Here is a 21,969-nt window from a genome sequence, read left to right as displayed (position 1 = left end):
TGGATATGACATCTACAACAGACAGACTGCCTGTGTGTAAGCTTAACTTGTCAATGTATTACAGCTTTGGACATTAGGGTGCTCGTTTTAAAAGCTGAAACAGAATTTAAAACTTATTTTCTTGGGGCTTTACTCAAACACATGCTTGAAAATGACAAATCTGAAATGTACAAACTAAGTAAATAATGTAAGTATCAAATATTACACATTTGAAATATTAAAGCATAGCGTGCACATTTTAATTCTTTCCCTACTATCATTAAATTATGAAACATACAATAATATTTTTCTAAAATGCATAATTGCAATCAACTTTTACATCAATTTATTATTCAAATTCAGTTTTATTTGAATTGCAATTATCTCTGCATCAATAAAAATACATATTATTTTTATTTAATGGTATATTCACAGATATGAAATGTGTAGAGATATAAAAACATAGAATTTGAAATGGAAGTAACTCTCCCTTCATTTGGGGAAATAATACCTAACTAAGATGATTGACATCCAGATGTGGATTACTTGTCACATATTCAATTATTTATCATCATTTAGCCACTGTATTGACATGACATAATAGGGATCGTTGACCCAGAGCATAGTCTAGGAGACAAATTGGAAAAGCAGGTGAGGTTGCATGGGCACTTGTGGAAACTGGAGTATCCGTGAAAAATCACAAATGTTTAACATTGTTGAAATGGGAGCTCTACAGCTCACTATGGGTTGCTTTTCCGGTTCCCAGCTGAATTCACGGCTGTGGTCAGACAAGCACATAATCGGTTAATTATTCTGTATTGAGTAATGTTATTTTATGTCCAGGCTCACCAGATACTTATGAGACAAAACTAAAGGAATGTGATCTTCACATGTAGTATGACTTCAATGCACCACCACAGGACATTTTGTACGTCTATTTTCCGATCTTTTAATGGGAAGAAATTCTTTGAATGCACCTCCATTTTTACCTAAGCTATTAATGTATCGCGTGTTGGAGCATCCTGAAATAAATCACCTTCATCCTGAAGGCCTGTGTTGCTATTATTTCTTTACTGAATCATAACACAATACACAGAGAAAACGAAAATGCCATTTTACACCTAAAATACATTGTCAAAAAGTACATTTTTTTTCAGCTTTAGAAAGACATTCTATTAGCCGGATGGTGGTGGTGCACATCTTTAATCACAGCACTCCAGAGGCAGAGGCAGCAGATCTCTGAGTTTGAGGGCAGCCTGGTCTACAGAGTGAGTTCCAAGAAGGTCAGGGCTACACTGAGAAGACCTGTCTTGAAAGAAAGAAAGAAAGAAAGAAAGAAAGAAAGAAAGAAAGAAAGAAAGAAAGAAAGAAAAACATTCTATTACTTATAAATACATAGTCATTTTGTCTTTGTCCATGAGCTTGTTTTAATAATAGTGTTCTTATGTTTATTAAGCCTGAAAATCTCCTTGTATAGTTGAAATTTGGCCTCTTAATACGTCTACAGTTTGTTGAAGAAATTATCAAGCCATTATGATTACATATTCATCACATCTGGCATAAATGAAATAGATTTTTATATATTACTTTGCCAGATAGTGTTTTTTCTCTTACACAAGGGATAAGTATTTACTTTCTCATTTAAGAGTACCTTAAAAAATCAGTGCATACATTAAAAAATTGGAAACAATGATAATAATGCAAATGAGTAAGTGAGAAAGAGCATATAAGACTGATTTTGGCAATAGTAATACCAGTTCACAGTAGGGGAGGCATGGTCCCCGTTACATACCTTCAAAATGAGAGGATTGATGGTATAACATAATGTGTTTTGCTGCAGCAGTAGGTTGACCTCCAGGCTTATGTGAAGATCCATTTTAATTTATTTTTATCCCTTTTTCCCATTTTGATCATGTCAGACCTCCTTGCATGTAAACATAACAAAAAGTAACCCAGAACCTTGCCAAGGTGGTCATACAGACGTCACAAGGAGCTTTTGGGCAGAGCAGTATTGTAGGCCCTGTTCTCTATCTGGTAAAGTTGACCCTTCAGTTTAACGAGGTCTGTAGATCTACTCCAGAGAATACTGATGGATAGCATCCAGTCCAATGTGTGCATTGTGTACATGAATGATGAATAAGTCTATCGGGATGAGTATGTGTGTGTGCATGGATTACTTTTCACAGATGGGCTTATATGGGGCCTATATGGAACTAGAAGCTCCACATCAACCATCACCCTCTCTTAGTCTCTTACCACACTAGCCCCAAAATGCTAGCTCAGATTTTTCTTTGTGTTTTGGATATTTTCTCAGATTTTTGAAATGAGCTCCTGGATTATTTTGATTCTATTTTGACAAGAGAAATGGAAGCCCCAGCAGTAATTGCGGTGATAAAGTTTGTTTCAAAAAGTGAAAATATTTTTTTTCAGAGGTAATTTAAAAGCTAAATTGTAAGAGTACCTGTGAATTCTACCAAGCAAATCATATCTATGATCTATTTTTCCCACTTCTCTTTGGATTGGGTGAAGGAGTTCTAATTTATAGTTACTTTTTTAAAATTAATTCAGTCCAGTTAATTTTTACACTAATTGCATAAACTTTTGTGTTTAGATTCAAGATATATTAATTCAGTAAGTATCAATGTTAAAATAGAGTGGATGAATTTGTACCACATACACAGACTTTCTAAATCCCAAACTAAACTCAGCATATTTCTGGAAAAAAAAAAATCTTCTTTCAGAAAGCACTCTTCCATCAAGCCTTTCTTTGGAAGACTTCTTGTAAAGGTTACAGCAAGTATCATTTTCTATATTTTACTTGCAAAATGGCACATTCTTCAAGATTCTTTCTCTCCATTTGCTTTTCACCCTGTGAGCATAATGGAGTCCCCACAGCATAATGGAGTCCCTGGTGTCTTATCCTTCTTTAAGAAAACATAGTCTGGGAGGCGTTTTGCATCTCAAAACCTAGTCTAGGGAGAGATTCTGGGTCTTATGTCCTGTCCATTAACTACAAAGATGATTTTCTTTTCAGTTTTGAGGAACCTTCCCATTGCTTTTGGTTGGTTGCTCCCTTCCTGGACTTTGCATCTCTGGTGACCCCTCTGATTCATTCTCCTTACCATTCCTTTACAACATATATTCTGGTAAACCAGAATAAATTCAACCTCCTTTTGCATTTTGAATAATTTTATTTTATCAGAATTCAATTCAGAGGCATCATTTCCCCTTGCTGTATGTGATCTTTTGGGAAAATTACATTTTTTTTTTCTGTAAATTAAGCACAATTTTCCACTCATCTCTTAAATTTCAGTTTATACTCTTGCTTCCCTCAAAACTTATGGCTGGGTGTCAATGTGTCTTAAATAAAACCCATTCTCCCCAACTTTAGTTCACTTTATTTTCAGTAAGTTCTTTGCATCACTGTTCAGGTAGGCACATAACCCCGCTTCTACTGCCCATCTTTCCCTTGACTCCATCATTGAGAGCCAACTTGCAGACTTGGGGTTCTTAACAGGACGTCTACCACCACCATCATCAAACTTCTACTCAGCAATCCTATTACTGGGCATACATAGGAAGGAAATAAATCTTTATGGAAAAGGATATCTGCATGCTCATGCCTAGCACCAAATTATTCACAGTAGCCAAGACATGAACTCAATTGAGATGTCCTCCAATGGATGAGTACATTTTAAAAAATATGTTAGATAGATGCAATAGAATAATTTTTGGGTCTGGGAGGGCTTAAATCTTGTTATTTTTGATAATGTGGATAAAAGCAGAAGGCACACTATGTGAAATAAGACAGGCACTGAAACACAGCACAACAGGTTGTCATCCCTTTGTGGAAACAAGAAGGTAGTCATATAGAAGTCAAAAATCAGAGACTGGCAGGAGAAAGCAGTAATAGAGAAGAATGAGAAGGCATATAATGAGGACCAGAAGACACAGAGTGAAGGAATTTGGATATGCAACAGTGTAAGCACAGTACATGGCAACTAATTGTCTTTTTAAAAAAACTCCAGAGAAGATGGTGAAGGTTCCCAACACGGTGAGGGTTCCCAACATAAACCCAATGACATATGAAGAGATGGAAATTATAGGTAGCCTATATTGATTATTGTGCATACGTTGGATATAATATTGTAGCCCACACATGTATGTGCGAAAACTAAGAGCAAATGAAATATTTAAGATTGTTTAAAAAAAGAGAAGAGGTGGGGAAGCCTTTCTGTGAGGAAGAGATGTGTTTGTAGAATGTTACAAGTGTCAAGATGACTAAAGAGCAGTACTAGTCCTGGAATCAGAATACACACAACACAGGATGCCTCAATCTGTTAGGCTAAGAAACATCAGCCAAAACAGTCATCACAATCTCAGCACTATTCTGCATAGATCTGAAAACGTCATTAATCAGAGGGCAGCAGTGGCTTTGGTCACAGTAGCAGAGTACAGCGCAGCGGTAAAGGTTTGTTGTAAAATGTATTACAGCCAGCAGTTACTCACCTCTCAGGATCCTACTGGTGTCTATATGCACGCTGTGCTACTTACAGTGTATGCCTGTGAAAACTCTCAAGACTACTCAACTCTTCTACTGAGCTCATCTCTTCTAGATCCTAGTCCTCATGTCCGCCTCAAGATGGTAAATGTTGGTATGTGCTCCAGTTTGACCTTCAACCAACTGATCTCCCTGCCTACACTTTCCTTACACACATGTACCTTGTTACCTTTGTATACATATAATCTCTATCAGAACAACCCAGGTAAGGTCTCTGTCTCCCATAGTTCACTTCCCTCGGGTTATTCCAACTAGACTTATGTAACATAACAATCTCTGCCATTTTCCGTCCTCAAATCCTTTTTTGCACTCAGTCAAATAAGAATTTAAAAGGCTGCATAGACACCACTATTCCTCATTTTGTATGATGAACCTGTTGTGAAGTTTTGACAATTTTCTCATGCTTGTTTGAAATTCTCTTACTACTCAGTATGAAACAGTCCAGACTCCACTTTGACTAGTAACATATTTTTATGAAGTGTAATAAATGTTTTTAATATGTCAGAATATCATTTTCTCTATAGCATCCTAACTATTATATAATGCTTACACTATCCCTAAAAGGTAGGATCTGTTAGTGTCAAAATCTCTCCAAAAGCCAGCAAAACCAAACCAACTGCTTTGTACACTGATTTGAATGAAGAGCCCCACAGGAGATCTGTGTCTTCAGCTATGCCAGTCATCATTAAGGAGTGTTGGTGTATTACCTCCTCTTGCTATTGGTATTGCTATTGTTGTCACAAATTTCCCATTTTAAATGCCAATTAAGTCTCTTACACCCCTAATCACCCTACAGTCCCAAAGTCCTCAGAACTCATGATCAGGTTTTTCCAAGCTTTCCCCTCTCTTCTCTCCCAAATCTCTGACACCACCTCAGCATCAATATAACAGAAGTTCCATTTCCTCCAAGAAGCTTGTTTTTTACAGTCATTTGTTTCTCTGAAGCACACTATTTTGTTACCCACCCCTGCTCCTTTTCCTAGATATGGCTCAATTGCTATCTCTTTCAGGAATGTTCCTTTAACCTCTAAATTGGGTCCCTACCTCTGCTTTTTCTTGAAGAGAAAAAGGTAGTTTCTTCCCCATCCATGAGGTGTTCATTCTTTCTGTTAGATCCTAATGCTGTCCTGTAATGACTTTTGATGTAAGGATCATGTCTTGGAATATTCCTGTTTTTCACCCAGCAGTGGTTCAGTTGCAAATTATTGGGTGTCAAAGTCCCTGATTCAGATTCCCTGTCTGTGGTGGGAAGAAGAAATCATTTTCGATTCTCATTCTTCGAAGCCCTTCAACATCACCTGACAATACCCAGGCCTACCCTATGACTATAATAATTTCCTAAAACCCAGACATGGTCAATTTATCTCTTGATTTTTGATTTTGCTCTTTTTCTTTAGTCTAGGATAGGTTGCAAACACGTTAGCCTGTGGCATGGGAATTTCTGTGCAGTTTTCAAACTGCCCTGTGAAGAATATTTCCCTAAACAATCTCCATGCTCTCTGGCTTCCTTTCTGTCCTCTGATGCTAACACTCTTCCTTAAAAAAAAAAGTACTCTATGTCCCACTTAAGTTTGAATTAAAAAAAATATATTTTCCCTTCAACCAGATATTCTTCTTATTTTGTTTATCCTCCTTCAGCCTACTGACAATGCTTACTGAGCCCTTCTTTAACTATGGCACTTTTATCTCTCCCTACAGTTCAGCATCTCCTTTTGGACAAGAATCCATTGTCCTCTTGTCTGTGCTTCCAACCCTACTGGAGCCAAACTCATGTTTCTTTTCTTTATTGGCCTGTTTTTCACGTCTATCCAAAACAGTGCTGAGGTTGTGAAAACTTTTCCTTCTTTTCTTTCTTCCTTCCTTTCCTTTGTTCATTCTTTCTTTTAGTTTTAGAGGCAGGGATTCCTGTAGCCCAGGATATCCTCTAATTGATTGTGGTAATGGAAAAACACGTTAAAGTTCTGAGTTTCCTGCCTTCATCTCCCAAGTGCTGCATTGCACACCCTGTTTCTGTAATGCTGGGTTAGGACCCAGGGCCTCAAGCAAACCACTCTCCCAAGAGTGCTACATCCTCAGCTCCAGCAACTCTCATTTTCAGATGTCTTTTGGCCTAAGGAGTCTACAGATGAGAAACCCTTTATCATTTACTTTATGTGCCTGGCCTAGTCATTGCTTTTAACTCATATTGTTTTTTAACCAACTTGTAGTATTGTTCAACCATGAATGTCCTTTCACAGCCACCAGTGTTTGTTAGATGTGAAAGAGAAGAAACAGAACAGGGAGAGGAAAGCCAGTTCACATTCATAAAGACCAGCATAGTATCATGACCTCACTAGATTCCTTCAAATTGCAATCTGAAATCAATGTCATTTCTTTCAAATTTCCAGAAAAAAAATTTGCATTCAGTTGTGAAGCAATGGATTTGCCACATCGTGACAAGGTCTCCCTACCCCTCTTTTTCTGATCAGCATCTCTTATTTTCAACAGAGACAGGTTTAGCAGTGGTGGGCTCTGCAGCCCCTGGTGGCATATTATGAGAAGGAGTTAGGGAGATATTATTATTACAGAAGGAGTTAGGGGCATATTATAAGTCTCCCATGGAAGAATGTATGAGCAGGATCAATCTCTTCCATCTGGCTGCCTCAAGCCAATCGCTCTTCACCAAGCAGCCAACAAACATATCAGAAGCCATTAGCCTAAATTCATGGGGAAATTATGCTGGGTCACCGGAAGTGCAGTGCTTGTGAAATGAATATCTAATACTGGGACTTTTCAAACTTACTCAGTCTCACTTCTAAGGGCTCGAACATTGATCATTGGTGTTAACATCGCCAACCTAGGTTTCCGTTTTGGATCTATGTGAGGCGATCATTGTGTTTCTTTTCAGGATAGGCTGAGATGGATGGGTGGTGAGAGGGTGGGTGAGAAATCACTTTCTGGGACATATTTCAAAGATAATTGAAATATCTTTTAGTACGCATTGCAAAATGTATGTGGCTGAAAGAGTTTGCAGTTAGATTCTTCAGCATGAGCCCATTTTAGAACCATACTGCAAAGTAAGTGAGAACGTCCAAGGGCATTAGTCTCTGGCTGCTACTGGATTTTCAATGTTAAAAAGCAGTCTTCAAATATTACTAGATTAGTTAGTGGTGCCTGGGAGGCTGAACAGGGAGCTGTGAGTTATGTTGGAGTCTCACAGAACAGAAAAGTCCAAATGCTAGCTGGTGTAGCCAGGGGCATTCATTGTTCAGAACTCAGAGTTTGATATATATTACGATTCCAGCACCCCGTGGAGTGAGTGGTGGCCAGAAGCTGCTGGGGTAGCTAGGATTGCTACTGTCCCCTGAGGGCGAAGGTTGGTTACTTCCCCTGTGTTGGGAACCGGACCGTGCCTTGGTGAGCTGAAATCTCTGTGCCAAATCCCTTTAACAGTCTGATGCCATGTGGTGGCCTGAACAGACTTTCTGATCTAGGATGTCTACTTCTGTCTTGCTGAAGCATGAAGCGAATTGTGATCACACTGAACACAGTAAAGGGACGATTGCAGTGATCCTCGCAATTATATAAACATTAAACCAATGCCTCCCATTTTTTTAAAAGAATACTGCTGCTTTATTTATTTATTTATTTTTTAACGTTAGTTTCTATTCTACTCACAGAACCTCTATAGGGGTTCCTTTGGCAACAGACAACTGATCATGCATAGCAAACAAATAACTGCCTTTCAGCGAAAACGGGATAGCCCCCACTACTCTCCATCGCCGTCCCAGCACAACTTCTCGCCTGCCTCCCTGCCCCACTGGCAACACCCTCGACCTCCAACCCACCGCGTTCCTCCGCGGCTGGGTGCGTCCGACCTGGCTGCCAGCCACCGGCTGCCCTGCTCCTCTTCTTCTTCAGCGCCCGTTTCCGACGGCACTAGGACCCAGCGAAGTCCCCCGAGCGGGGGTTCGCGGAAAGGCAGCCAGACTCCTCCTTATCTCCAGTGTCAAACTTGACATCAGACTGCGAGCGGAGCATGGTAACTTCTCCAGCCGTCAGAGCGCTCCCCCTCACATCAGTGGCATGCTTCGTGGAGATATGCTCCTCTCACTGCCCGGTGCACCAGCAACATGGATTGTCACCTCTCCATCCTCGTCCTGCTCGGCTGCTGCGTCCTCAGCTGCTCCGGGGAACTGAGCCCACAGCCTTCCAACGAAGGTAAGCCAGGTACCGCGCCGCCCCCGGACCCCGCAGTTCCTGCGCCCTCGCTGTTCCCCGAGGTGCCTTCAGCACGAGTGGCAGCGAAAGACTGTCTTTGCCCACTAGCAGTCCCAATATACTTTCTGGGAGATGATTTGGGATTGTGGAAACCGTCAAAAATTAAAAATTAAAAAAAAAATCTGGTTTTAATCTGATAGAGATTCAAGCCATTACCACGTTTGCTAATGTGATGCAGAAAGCAAGAAAACCTTCCGTTTTTTCTCCCCCTTCTTTTACAACCCAGTTTGTTAATTGCCAAATAGCCAAGGCAGTATTTCATTTTCTAATTATGACCATGTGGTACTCTGAGAAGTTTCAAAGAAAAGGCTAGTCTTCTCTCTGGATCCCGCGGTGTGTTTTAAAGATAATGACAGGTTGCTCCTGCTAGATCCTTTGGCATTTATGAATGGACTAGAGGGAAGGGGGTTCTTTGGATCCGAGGTGTGTGTGCGCGCGTGTGTGCGTATGTTTATGTTACAACCGCCTTATTGAAGTGCTGTGGATCCCGCCGGGCGATGCTGTGCTCAGCGATACAGGTTCTCAGGGACAGCATATGCGTGCCCATTAACAACAGTGATGTTTGCAGGGGTATAAGTGAGCTTAAGTTGGGTTCTTTTAAATAAAGGTCTTTCATACAAATAGGAGAAGGCGTTTAATGATTGATTGATGAATAGCTCCTGGGTGGATACAGTAAATAACTGAATAGCAAATTAGAAAGACCGCTCATGGGCAGCTAACGGCATTTCCTTGATGTTGGATTAATTATTGTCCCTGAAACGGGCATCCCTGGCTTTTCAATGGATCAAAGTGTAAACCTAATATTGAGAATATTTGTTTTTGTGTGCACTGAGCAGACTCATCACGCCTTTCTACAGACTTTTCACGATCTAGTCCTAAAGATTTGTGAATACAAACTCTTAAAACGTAACTTCTCTAAATAATTGATTGCTTGGCAGCCACACGTACAACTTTAATTTCCTCTTAATGATTTTGAACATTTAATGTTTTATTGAGCAAGTTAACAATAGAGAACAAGTGATGGGCAGGAAGCACAGTAGGTGTTTGCAACCCTCACTGATACTTCGTCGAACCATTGTTGTAGGCGTTATTTTTATGCACATGTGAAAAATATATATGTAAATCCTTCTTACAAGGACTGCTCCAAATGTTTGATGACCTGCTTTCACTTCTAATGGCACAGTTTAATTTTCTCTCCTCGATGCTCTGGCTGTCTTTATCAGTTTGGCAGATTTCATTAAGTTTGTCTGTTTTCAATAGAGAAATTGATTTTATGTTCATCATGGTGGTAGGGAAAATCATCTTTGCCAAAAATATTTTTTTAGTAACACAAATTAAAATGTTCATTTGAAAGAAATGATCTGTCATTCTTCATGAAAAAAATAGACACGAATAACACAGCAGTATGTCTGAGTTTCAAATTATTTTTCCAAATATATTAAAACAGTAACTAGAAAACAATATAAGTGGCACATTGTTTTGATGAGTTGTACTTTTCCAAATGGAATGTATATAAACTATCCTGACAATGCTTTCACTGAATTGGTGATGAACAGGATACAGATAAAATTACATTTGTAGGTCAGCCTAACCTTTATTTAAATTGCAAAAAATTAATGTCCTTAACCTTATTTACACTCATATAAAGGCAATGCATATTAATTTAATTAAATAAGCATAATTCAATCTTAATTGGCTTTAAACCATATTTATGTATGTATGATTGCATAATGTATGTCAATAGTCAGGTACAAATTAACAATATAGATATATAATGATAAAAAATACTTATAAAACTCATGTAATATCATTTAATTTGCTTATGTGAAAGTTTTTATGTGTCTATTGTTCACAGGATTAGTCTTTCAGACTCTACCATATGCCTACTGTCTCATTTTCTTTATGAGGTTGCTAGCACTTTAAAACAAAAGTTAAGATGAATAGTTTAAGTTAGATAATGCTTCAGTGATATTTAAATTATTATCCACTACCTTAGCTCTTAGCAATTGAGTCATATGGAAAGTGAAAATCCCAAATCTGTGCCACAATTTCTATGCAATTCCCCTAACAAAGAAATCTGGACTCCAAATATAGAGCTAAGATGAACTGAAATGGTTCATTTTGGAAACTGAAGATATGTGAGAAGATAGTTTATGCTGAAAACTGTACTTTAAAACTACAGACAATTTCCTGTGGCATATCTGCTGGAATATATTCTCCTATCATGGAGTTGGATATGACAGAAATGGCGGAATAAAACCAGGCCATTGAGCTGAAGGAACTTGTCTTTACGAGAGCTTAAACAAAGCCTGAGATAAGTAAATAAAACTATTGAAACTCTATGAGTCCAAACTAAAGAAAAATAACTGAGTTTGATATGAATTTTCCAACCTATCAGTTAATTAGTGATTTGCTAACTGTGCTTTCAAGAAAGTGATTCCAAATTCGACTTTCTCTCCCTGGTCTTCTTGATGATAATAGAGAAACACCATTTGGAGGAGCATTTAAAATCTGGTCTCAATACCCACAAAGAAGTTAGTAAAGACTTTGCTAACAATGATCAATTCTTTCCACTCATGTGGCACAGGAAGAGACTTCCAATGGGAAATCACTTTTTCAAAGCAAATTTAGTACTGCACTACTTTATCAGGATAGACTCTATGCTTGTTCTGTATGCCTGTTCTGATTCCATCTCTCAGGGACTCAGATAATGGTGAACAGTAACTTTGGAAAGAAGTTAAAACTTGATACAGAATCAAGTGATTGACCTTTATTAGTTCAGCCAACTTCAGAATCACATGAAGTACTCTTTATACACAAATATTTGTAGGAGTCTGAAGCAGAATGTACAGCTTATTTAATATTATATGCAATGTTTTCCATCCATCAGTCCTCACAAATTGGATTCACATTTACCCATTGCACTCTTTATACTGAAAATGAGAGTTTTTAAAATAAAGTTCAATGAAATTCAGTCTATATACCTCCATACTACTTATTGAAAAACCTTTCTGGAGTGGCTATGACACTGTCTATGAAATCTCTGCTAAGCACAAGAGGCGATTATGCCATTGAAGATAAAAAGTAAAACTTGCAGATGTCTGCTATAATCTCCCCTTAGAGCAGTAGGCAAATGTTGACACAATAAATATTTAAATAATAATTTCTTCATGGTAAAACTTAGTCAGAATCGGCATTACCTTCAATGTACATAAACTCTCACCCTCAAATAAAAACTCCCTGAGACTGAAACATTAACAGAGAGCTAAGCTATCATGTCATCTTTATGGGCTTTTTTTTTTTTCCCAAAGAAGGCTTACATTTGCTTTTAATAGCATTTCTTATGCTAGACTAAATAATTGAATGCATTATACATTTGTGTAATTTAATAGTTCTCCTAATAGCTTTCCCCTCCACCCACTCCCAATAGTTATAACTGTGCTGTTTGCCTGGAGGTAGAAGAAATCTTAATTTCACTGCCTTATAACCCACAACAGTTAACACTTGACCTAGGTCATTAACAGGATTATCAGCAAATTTGTTTAAGCTTTTACTGACAATCTGAATTGCTATGATAATATTGTGATTGTGCCAAAAAAGAAAGTTCTAGTAACCTCTCAAAGTTGATCATGAAATTAATTCATTGTGAATCTATATCTTCCAAAAGAATAATATTGATACCACTAAATTCAAGTGAGGAAATATTCACTTTAAGACCCTACTCACCTCATTTTGACATCAGCTCTTTTCAGAAGTGAAAAATTAATAATCCTTTAAAAATACTAAATATTCTAGCAAGTACAGTAGATTTAGACATACAAAGCAGCCTTACCATGGCTATGAACTGCTTATAGGTTTTTTTCCCTACTGATTCTATGATGCATACAATTTTTCTTCTCTCCTTAAACTAAAAAGTTACGTTCATAAGCCAGAAGTGACTAGACCTATAAAATGAAAACTGCATAAAACACCATTGCCATTTTTAAGTCATGGCTATACTGTATGTAAATGTATCTTCTCCATGAATTAGTAGAAACTAGAAGTTTCCATAAAAAACGAAACTAATACCTACTCTTAAAGCAAAGTATATATCAAATCATAATTTAAAGGTATTTTCAAATCAAGTATTTACTAACTTGATAAAGTTTCACATAAAGTTTCCTGTCACTTGAATCTACTCTTGGTTAGTTCCTTGTTCATATAAAATGTGATAGTTTTAACTTGATCATTAATTTGAATTTAAATGATTCAGTAAGATTCTTTATCTTGAGTGTGTATTATCCCCATCTGGACATTCAAATTTCTGGATATTCTTTAAGGGTCAAATCATTCTTAATACTATTTAAAAGGACTTCTTCCTTGTAAACATCACTAAATGTTCAATTTTTTAGGAGAACATTGAAATTTTTTCTGAAATAAAATATACACAGCTTTTAAATATCAAATCATCAGTTACATATGCACAGGATTTTTAAGGCAAAGCATATTTCTACAATATATTTGATTTAGTGGCTTCAGTGGAAATGGAAGCAACAGAAACGTTCCTGAAAGTTACATTTTCCAAGTCATAAAATCTTCAAGAAAGTATTAATAAAACTTTCCACAAATCATCAAAACTCGGTAAGTTCTTACAGACAGTGCTTACTTAGAGATCTGTGATGTGGGCTACCTTTGATCTGAGTCATTTTCCAATGGTTTTGTTTGGCATAAACACTAGATGTACAGAGAAATATGTATTTCTTGGAAGAATACTAACTTCTACGAAGTTTTTTTTTTTCAAAATTGCCAACTTTATTTTTTAACATGCGCATTTGTCTGTAAAGTATTCAATAAACTTTGCTCTTTCAATTCTTGCTTCAGCGAGATTGAGAGCAGATTCGGTGTCTCTCTTTGGTTGTTTTAAGAGATCTGGATTTTATCACCACTGAGGGTCAGTAAGGGGCTTTCACCAAGTGTGCAAGTAGCTTTTCACACATTTTTCAAATAAAGGGTTGATTGGTGTGAAACTTTTGTTATATTATTTTTCCAGGTATATAGAAAGCTGGGATTAAATATTTACTCCTCAAAAAATAAAAAAGGAAATAAATAAAGAAAAACCTTAGATGGTTCTGCTGTAATGACTTTAGGAAGAAAAACAGAGCTGTGATATTAATAATATACAACAGTTTCCAAACCATGAATCCATCACTCTTGGAAGCCATTGCTCTTGTGTTCAAAGGACGGATTCTTGTGTGTCCTTGATTTCAAACTCTGCAGGTCTGTTCGTGGCTGTCCAGTATCAGATATTTGTTTGAACTTAACAAATACCCCTCCCCCCAAAAAATATGAGCGTCAGCAATTTTTATTTTACTTCCCACCATTTTTCTTTTAAATACATTTTAAAAGGATGGTTCAATATAAAGAATGTTTATGTAAGTGAAAAGAAAATAAGTTGACTAGAAAGGTGGAGAGGAGAACGCAGGTTCTAAAGGCAAGAATAATACAAAAAATGTTTTGCTTAAAATATATTTATTACTTAAATCATCTGGGTAATCAACTTTTTATGAAATCCCCAAAACCTACAGATTTAAAAAAATGGGTATGCACGTTTATTTCTCCTCTTAAGTTTACACACTTACTGATATTTTTCTCCAGAAGTAAAAGCCTTGTCCAGGAAAGTTTTAAGAGTCTGAGCCAAAGCCTGCTCTCCCCTTTGAAAGCCTGGGCTCATGCACGTGGAGGGTGGTTGGAATCAAAACCGGTTCAGCAAATAAAGCTTCAAACTTGAAGTGACATTCTTAAACTGGAAGCCATGAATGTGCACCCCCACCCACCCACACACCCCTTCATTTTCTAAACCACGTCCTGCTGTTCTAGTCAAAGCAAAGGGTGAAAATCCACATAATCCAAACCAACATGGTGAACTGAGAATAATAGGTGAGGAAGGAGGGGGAAAACAAATCGCAGCACTGTACAAACAAACTACTGTGAACGGTCTTCGTCAGGGACAGGGGTGGCCGGACTAGGAGGCGACTGAGCCTCTTTCTCTTCCTTTGCATTGCACTGCCCACATTTAAAAACGCACTATTGATGAAGTTCTAGAAGTTTGTGCCCCTAGTAAATTTTTAGCACTATGGCACTTTACAGGGAATGCCTGAACGTTGGCCACAAAGGAATCGAGCACCCCTGGCTGCCACCACACCCACGCCAGGCCATCTTAACCCCCAGCTGCTTGAAGTGGAGACCAGTGGAGCCTAGGAAGCCGGACGTTTCCCTCCCCAGCCCCATTGACTGTTTTCTCACTGGAAGCTCTCCTCATTAAAACCCAGGCAGGGTGTGAACATCCAGTTGAAAGCCCTCCAGGGCTAGGGAGCTCTTCACGCAATTTCCCCTCAATCCGGCGTGGATGGACCGTGTCTGGAGCGCAGCTCAGGGCCGGGTTGGCCGTGGCGCGGTGGAGGGATGCTGGCTGCTCTGGATACCCGGCGTCCCACAGCGGGCGGTGCTGGCTACCTGTGCTGGCTGTAGTCTGAAAAGAGCCTGGACACAGAACTCCGACCGTTTCTAGCCAAAGCTGGCTAGCGAGCAACGAACGCGCGCCCTCTGCCTGCAGCCTCGGGGCTGCCACCGCGCTTTTCTTCCCCACCTGGCCGCCACCTGCACCGGATCAGGCCTAGAGAGAATGCGACCCCTCCTCCCTTCAGCCCCCAACAAATCTTGATCTACGCAGGAGACCCCAGATCTCTGTTTTCCTTGCCGCTTCTTCCTTGGCTATCAACCAGACCTTTCAATCTGGCGTCCGGGGGTGACCCGGTGGTGTCTTTTCCATCTACCTTCATCCGCCCACCGGGTGCTGGAGGGAGGGGAAGGATGCGGGTTGGACAAGCATCTTCTCTCAGCTGCGGCGTAGAGAGACCCCTGATGACCCAGTTGTCGTGCTGGCTGCTGTCTGACTCTCCTTGCTATTTTTTGCTCTCTCTGCAGTCTTCTCTCCTCCAGCTTCTAAATAAAGGAATTGTTTTTCTTTTCCAGTTCTCTTTAAAGTCACCTGCTGATTCCACCTGTTAGTCCCTGACTCACTGCTGAAGGAGTGTTTTATAAAGCCTCCTCCCTCAGACACGATACGAGTGTCGCCCCCCACCCCATCCCCTGCCGCCCAAATCCATTTTTCTCTTCGGAGTTTGGCAAACTTGAAATGATCCACAGAGGGTCTCCTCAAAGTGGGGGTAGTCCAAGTGTTCCACTGCTCCTGATATTTTTTTGGCTACGTCAGGTCGAAAATATTTCTCTTAAATCATGGCTGAATCCAATAGTTAAGTGTGTTTTCAATGCACTGTCTCCTACTGGGATTATAAACTCACTGCTCCACTGTCTATCTCTTTGTCATTCATTCCTTACTGGACCTTATATCAGTCACCTCTAAACTAAGTATTAGGGTACTTCTTTGATACAACTGAGGAAACAGATCACAACAATGTACTACAGGATCCAGGCTCCAACTTGTCCTCTGAATCTCCATGCTGACTACTTCCTCCTCTCTGCAAATCCTGTATACCTGGGAAGTGTCCTTTCTTTCCAGAACAGCACTGGATGGTCCACCTCGGTCTCTGTGACCGAACTAATTTGCTTTGTGACTTTGCAAACTTAACCCCAAAATACTAAGAATTTTGGCAGGAGAAATTAAGTGAAATCAGCAAGAAGACTTTGAACTCCCAAAGTGGTGAAGCACATAAATCATGATTATCTGAAAGTTAGTCACAGTTTTGAATATCTGTTAGAGGAAGTGGAGAGAGAAAGCAGGAGACAAGGTCTGTGAAGGCTTTTCTGCACCCACCTGGGCCTCTGTTTTCTTTTCCTAGCACTCAGACACCACAGGCCTTACCCCCAAATAAAGTTTTCCCCAGGATTACACAGACAGAATATGGTGAGAAAACTGTCGCCCTAACCAGGGTGTGATGATTGAGGGTTTTATGTGATAAGAATGGAGTGTGATTTGACTCTGAGAGTTGCCACAGAACGTCAGGAAGAGGGAAAAACAGACATGCTCCAAAATGTAGGTATGTAGGTGCTGCTTCCTGTGGAAACCCACTCATTATATATACATACCTGAAGACAAAAAATAAAATTAAGCGATTTATCTTAGTTTACATTAAAAATACTTGTAGCCTGTTTAAGAGAGTTATTTTTTTTTTTTTTAAGGTAGCTAAGAGCACTTTGGAAAATAGCAAATTAAGTAGGAGCCAATTATGCCTTTCATGGAGAATTTCAGCACACATGTTTAGCATTAATTGTTGCAATAAATTCCCTTTACCTGCCAAAAAGCAAAAATAGCATATTGATGACATCAGGCTTCTAAGTAAGAAAGCAAGCTGCTTTTAAGTATCTTTCTTGCCTTGCTGTGATGTCAATGCTTAACCTATAAAAATGTTATTTATTGATTTTTGATTTATTTTTTTTTTTAAATCATGGTCTCATGTAGCCCATGCTGGCTTTGAGCTCTTGATCTTTCCAAGTGCTGAGACTGTAGAAGTGGGTCACCACCCCTGGCTTTTACTTGAAAATTCTAAGGTATTGTCTGTTAGATTCTCTGGCTGGGAGAGGGATCCTGCCACCGAGTCACTGGGAAAAGCAAAAGACTTAACAGGTAGCTCTTTTCTCTTCCCTCACATCTGGAAAACAACTCAGCAGTTCTTTTCCTCAAGTGTGACTTTTTAAATTCTTGAATGGATTTGGGTAACACTTCCAAATCAAGGAAAATGTAAACTTGACTTAAAAACACAATTCGTATTTAAAATATTACATGAATTTATGAAACACTTGTATTCTGTTAGTAAGTTTTTAATATCCTATGAGATTGAAACCTATGGAAATCTGACCTTTAAAATAATGTTGCAAAGTATGTCCTTGTATATGTCTAAGACTTAAAAATAAATTATGAAACAAAATGAAATAAATACATAAAAATCTCCAAACTGAGTTTTATTTGCTTTCAAAACAACAATCTTGACCACTTATCTAGCTGAGCCTGAAAGAGGACTGAGACAACTTGGAAAATACCATTCAATTTGGTTGCTAAATTGTACATTTGATTAATATCAGAATTGTTTCATCAACAGATTTTGAAGAGGTTAAACTACCCTTTCTCTATAATAATTAAGAATGATAGATGAATAAGCTCTATAAGCATAATGACACTGAAACTCATTTCTTAAAAATATAGCGTCCTCCATATGTACTTTTTTCCTGGTAGAGTTGGCTGATTTCTAATTCCCTTGCAATTTTAACATTTCTAATTTCCCTCAGAATGCCTAAAGGAAATCTCCTGTTAGTAGTTAATGCATTTCCTGATTTGCAAACCTGGTTTAGCTATTGATAGTATCTTTTGAGTAGTAATGTTAAAAGATATGTCTCTTAATTCAAAAGATGGTAGACAATCCTCACACTGAAAAGTCAGGCTGGGAAACTGATTTGCAATGGCTTCCATGTGGTTCATTTTACTAATCCTTAGGATAAGCAAAACACTACTCCAAGGAAAAGTCTGTTTGCAGCACAGGTTCTCTCTCTCTCTCTCTCTCTCTCTCTCTCTCTCTCTCTCTCTCTCTCTCTCTCTGTGTGTGTGTGTGTGTGTGTGTGTGTATTGTGTTGCCAATCACAGTTTTCTTGAAAAACTGAGCTGTTCCCACACTGTGACCACAATTTTATGGATGAGGACACAAGATGCTGTAAATTCTATTCTGAAAAACAAATTGTCAGTGAGATTAAAGATTAAAACAATCATTGTTTATTGGCCATAGTTTAATTTGGATCTTCGCCACTCTCCCACAACTATCTGTAATAAAGACAATTTCCCCACAAATATGCCAAAGCAACTTAAGGTGTTTTTTTTTTTTTTTTTTTTTTTTTTTAAGAAGGAAAAGAACTAAAATTATTACCCAAAGTATAGCAACAAACTAAAATACTACAGCTTTTTTAAATATGAGAATCCTATTAAATTTAGCTACTGTGAAATACTACAAATACTTTTTAAAGCATACTATTTTAGTCTGTTTACTCTTTCTGCCTGTTTTACCATAGATAAGACTCATTTACATTTGATAATTCAAAAGAAAAACTCACAGTCTTTACTATGTGTTACCAACGTTCTGGCCTAGACTAGAGCCTTTTAATGTCCTTGTTTTATGAAAAATAAATTCTTTCATGGGTAATTATGTGTATTTCAGGTGACTGAACTGGTTAATTTAATCTAAAATGAGAAAAATGGCTTCCCTATATTCTGAGGTACAATTGCCTTTCTTAAAACATTTGTCCATTGTAAAATGTAGCTTTTTTTTTACCCTTGAAAGTGATATTTAAAACCATTTTAAGTGTTTTAGTGTAAAAAGACTTTTGAAACTCAGAAAAAAAGCAAAAGGTATAGTTTCTAATATCTTTAATTTTTTTCCTCTGCAAAAGATCACCTTTAAGGAGGTATGCCTACTTTTATACGAGCATGTTTGTATTTCTAGTAGAATTATCGCACTTAAAAATGAAAAGGTCAGAGTTCTCAGGCAGGAGAGATACCTCAGTGGTTCATAATGCCCACCATTCTTGCACAGGACCCAAGTTCAGTTCTCAGCATCCACGTGGCAGCTCACAACCACATGGCATATAGCTCTAGCTCTAGGGAATCTGATGCTCTCTTCTAGAATCCTTGGGTTCCTGCACACATGTGGTGCACAAATGCTCATACAGGCTCACATACAAACACATCAATAAAATATAAATAATTTAAAAAGCCATGAATCCTAAACTCAATTTCAAACTCCTGGTTTTGGAAACTGTTAAGAGGAGTCAAGAAAAGTAAGGTACCCTGAATTTCTTATTCTAGAAGAACACATCTTTCATAATCACAAGGTTTTGTTTACGTCTGTTTACCAAGAACATGTAGCTAATGGTTAGTTTCAGACTTAAATGTTATAAGTTTGATATGCTCTATGCCCTTGTAAATATTAATTCTGGTGGAAAAGATGACCTTGCCATGAGTTCTTAGATTAAAAACTATGCAGTGACATATATATGAAATAGTGAAAATTATGACATGAACCCCAGAGAAAGTGTATTACTGTTGCAAATTCAGCATCTAGAAAAGATACATTAAATGATTTGTTGCACTTCATTTGACAGACATGAATATAACTTAAGACTTTTTAGAATGTTTGGTGAATGTTTCTAGACTTTAAACATAGTACATTTGAAAAACTGAATATTGAGAAATATTCCCAGCAAGCACAGATGTAAGGTGAATGTAAGTTCTGTATTGGATATGCATGCTTGCATGTGTTCATGTGAGTATATTGAAAACATATGTGACCAACACAAAAGGACCATCCCAAAATAGAAGCCTCTGTAGGCCATCTTCACAATGTAATTACACTACCAAGAAAAACCACACTGAAGTCTGTTTGAACTCTACCTTCTCTTTCATCAGTAAATTAAATGTTTTCTGACTGTCCCTAGCAGTCAGTTTGATATTTTCCATTGACACCATAATCCTAAAATTTGAAGAAAATGGCTGGAATATTTTAATAGATGGATCTTCAGTAGATTATTACAAAGATCCAAATGTATTACATTAAAAAAAATCTGTTTATGTATGTGTGTGTGTGTGTGTGTGTGTGTGTGTGTGTGTAGCTATCACTCAAATTTGTATCATCTTTAGTAAAATCCATAACATATGACTCTTTAAATATTTTCCTGAATATCAAGAATTCAAAGCCATACCTTGCTTCTGGTTATTCCAGATATTTAAAACACTTTATTTAAAATGAAATTAACTTCTTTTTCAATAAAATGTGTGTTGAGCTATGACAATGTCTGAGGTTTCTTCTTAAGTTAAAATGTAATGTCCTATTTCTGCTCATAAAGCCTGGATTCCTTATGTTCAAGAACTTCCATGAAGTTCTTTATTTCTAAAAAAGAGTGTTCTATTCTATTCTACTTTCACGGCCACCAGTCAAACTCTGACTCAGCAGAGCTGACCATCAACATCTGAAGGTTAATAATCAAGATTTTATGATAATCTTGTTTCAATGTATCAAGGCAGCCTGATTTTATAAGATAAAGACAATGCATATTCTTAGGTATTTAAAATGCTCTTTGCCATAATTACCATCTTTATATCATAATTGAATTACATTCTCACTTTTTACTTTGGAATCTTCAAAAGTATTTCCTGAATTGAAAGTAAACAATTTGTTTCATTTCTAAAACACTCACTCTAAAAGAAACTTGAAAAGATGCCATTTATACCTAAGCAGTAATACTGTACTGTTAGACACATTTTGGAAAATAGGCCTAAATTGGAAAATGTGTTTAAATGAGTCGTACATTAGTTACCTATGAGCAGAAACAGAAAACTACTACTGTGTGATGGTTTCCACATTTGAGGTTGATCATTTACTAAAACTTCACTGACAACCCCCCGACTAGTTTAATATACCAAGATTATTTGGTAGGAAATATTGTTCCACTAAAATTTTGATAGCTTCGTGGGTCTATATTAGCAGTGCCAAAAACCTTTGGGATTTTTTTCTTATTAGAAAAGAGAAACAACAAGGAAAATGCTTTAAAATGTTCAGTGCTTAAAAATGGTACAGTTCACACCTGTGAAAGTCTCTCATACAAGTGAAATTTGGGCTGTAATCTCCCAGAATTCTATGAAATCAGGTAAACAGAAAGTCTTATGGTGAGACTTTATGTGTTTCCATTTAAAGGCATTCTCCCTGCTGTTTGTAAAGATTTAGAAAAGGCACACAATTACACTTTCTTTTACAATTAAGCTCTGTACAGAAGTAAATCCAACACTCTTTCTTAAGAGAAAAATTCCATAAGGACAATAAATTTCCAGTATACTGCCTTGTCCAGAAGTCTTGTATTATACACAAAAATCCACAAGTACTTATATGACACTGTATATTAAATTTAACATTGATATATAACAGCTAAAAAATTATTTTGCCACTAATATATTAACAGTTGTTAGCTGAAGCACAAAACCTCTACTAAAATGTCCTATTATGTTTAGAAAGATATAAAAATATTAACATGAATCTCACAAAAGCATTGAAATTAAGAAAATCTAAAATTAGTAAATAAATTCAGGTTGAGGCATATCAAAACTGACTTCTCTAAATTTCTCCTCAATAGAATAT

The 21,969-nt window shown here is 37.6% G+C and overlaps 1 protein-coding gene across 2 annotated transcripts in view; it reads left to right on the top strand.

The window, feature by feature from the left end:
• The first annotated feature begins 8,524 nt into the window (after positions 1-8,524).
• Positions 8,525-21,969, top strand: part of Epha3 (EPH receptor A3) — a 311,853-nt gene continuing 298,408 nt past the window's right edge. For both annotated transcript variants that reach the window (XM_036203814.1, XM_036203813.1), the window contains exon 1: positions 8,525-8,740. In XM_036203814.1, coding sequence (XP_036059707.1) covers positions 8,653-8,740 — 88 coding nt within the window. In that variant the 5' untranslated portion in view covers positions 8,525-8,652. The remainder of the gene's footprint in view (positions 8,741-21,969) is intronic.

Source organism: Onychomys torridus, chromosome 12 (genome assembly GCF_903995425.1).
Source record: "Onychomys torridus chromosome 12, mOncTor1.1, whole genome shotgun sequence".
In the NCBI taxonomy this organism is placed as follows: domain Eukaryota; kingdom Metazoa; phylum Chordata; class Mammalia; order Rodentia; family Cricetidae; genus Onychomys; species Onychomys torridus.
This window is presented reverse-complemented; position numbering and strand designations above follow the sequence as displayed.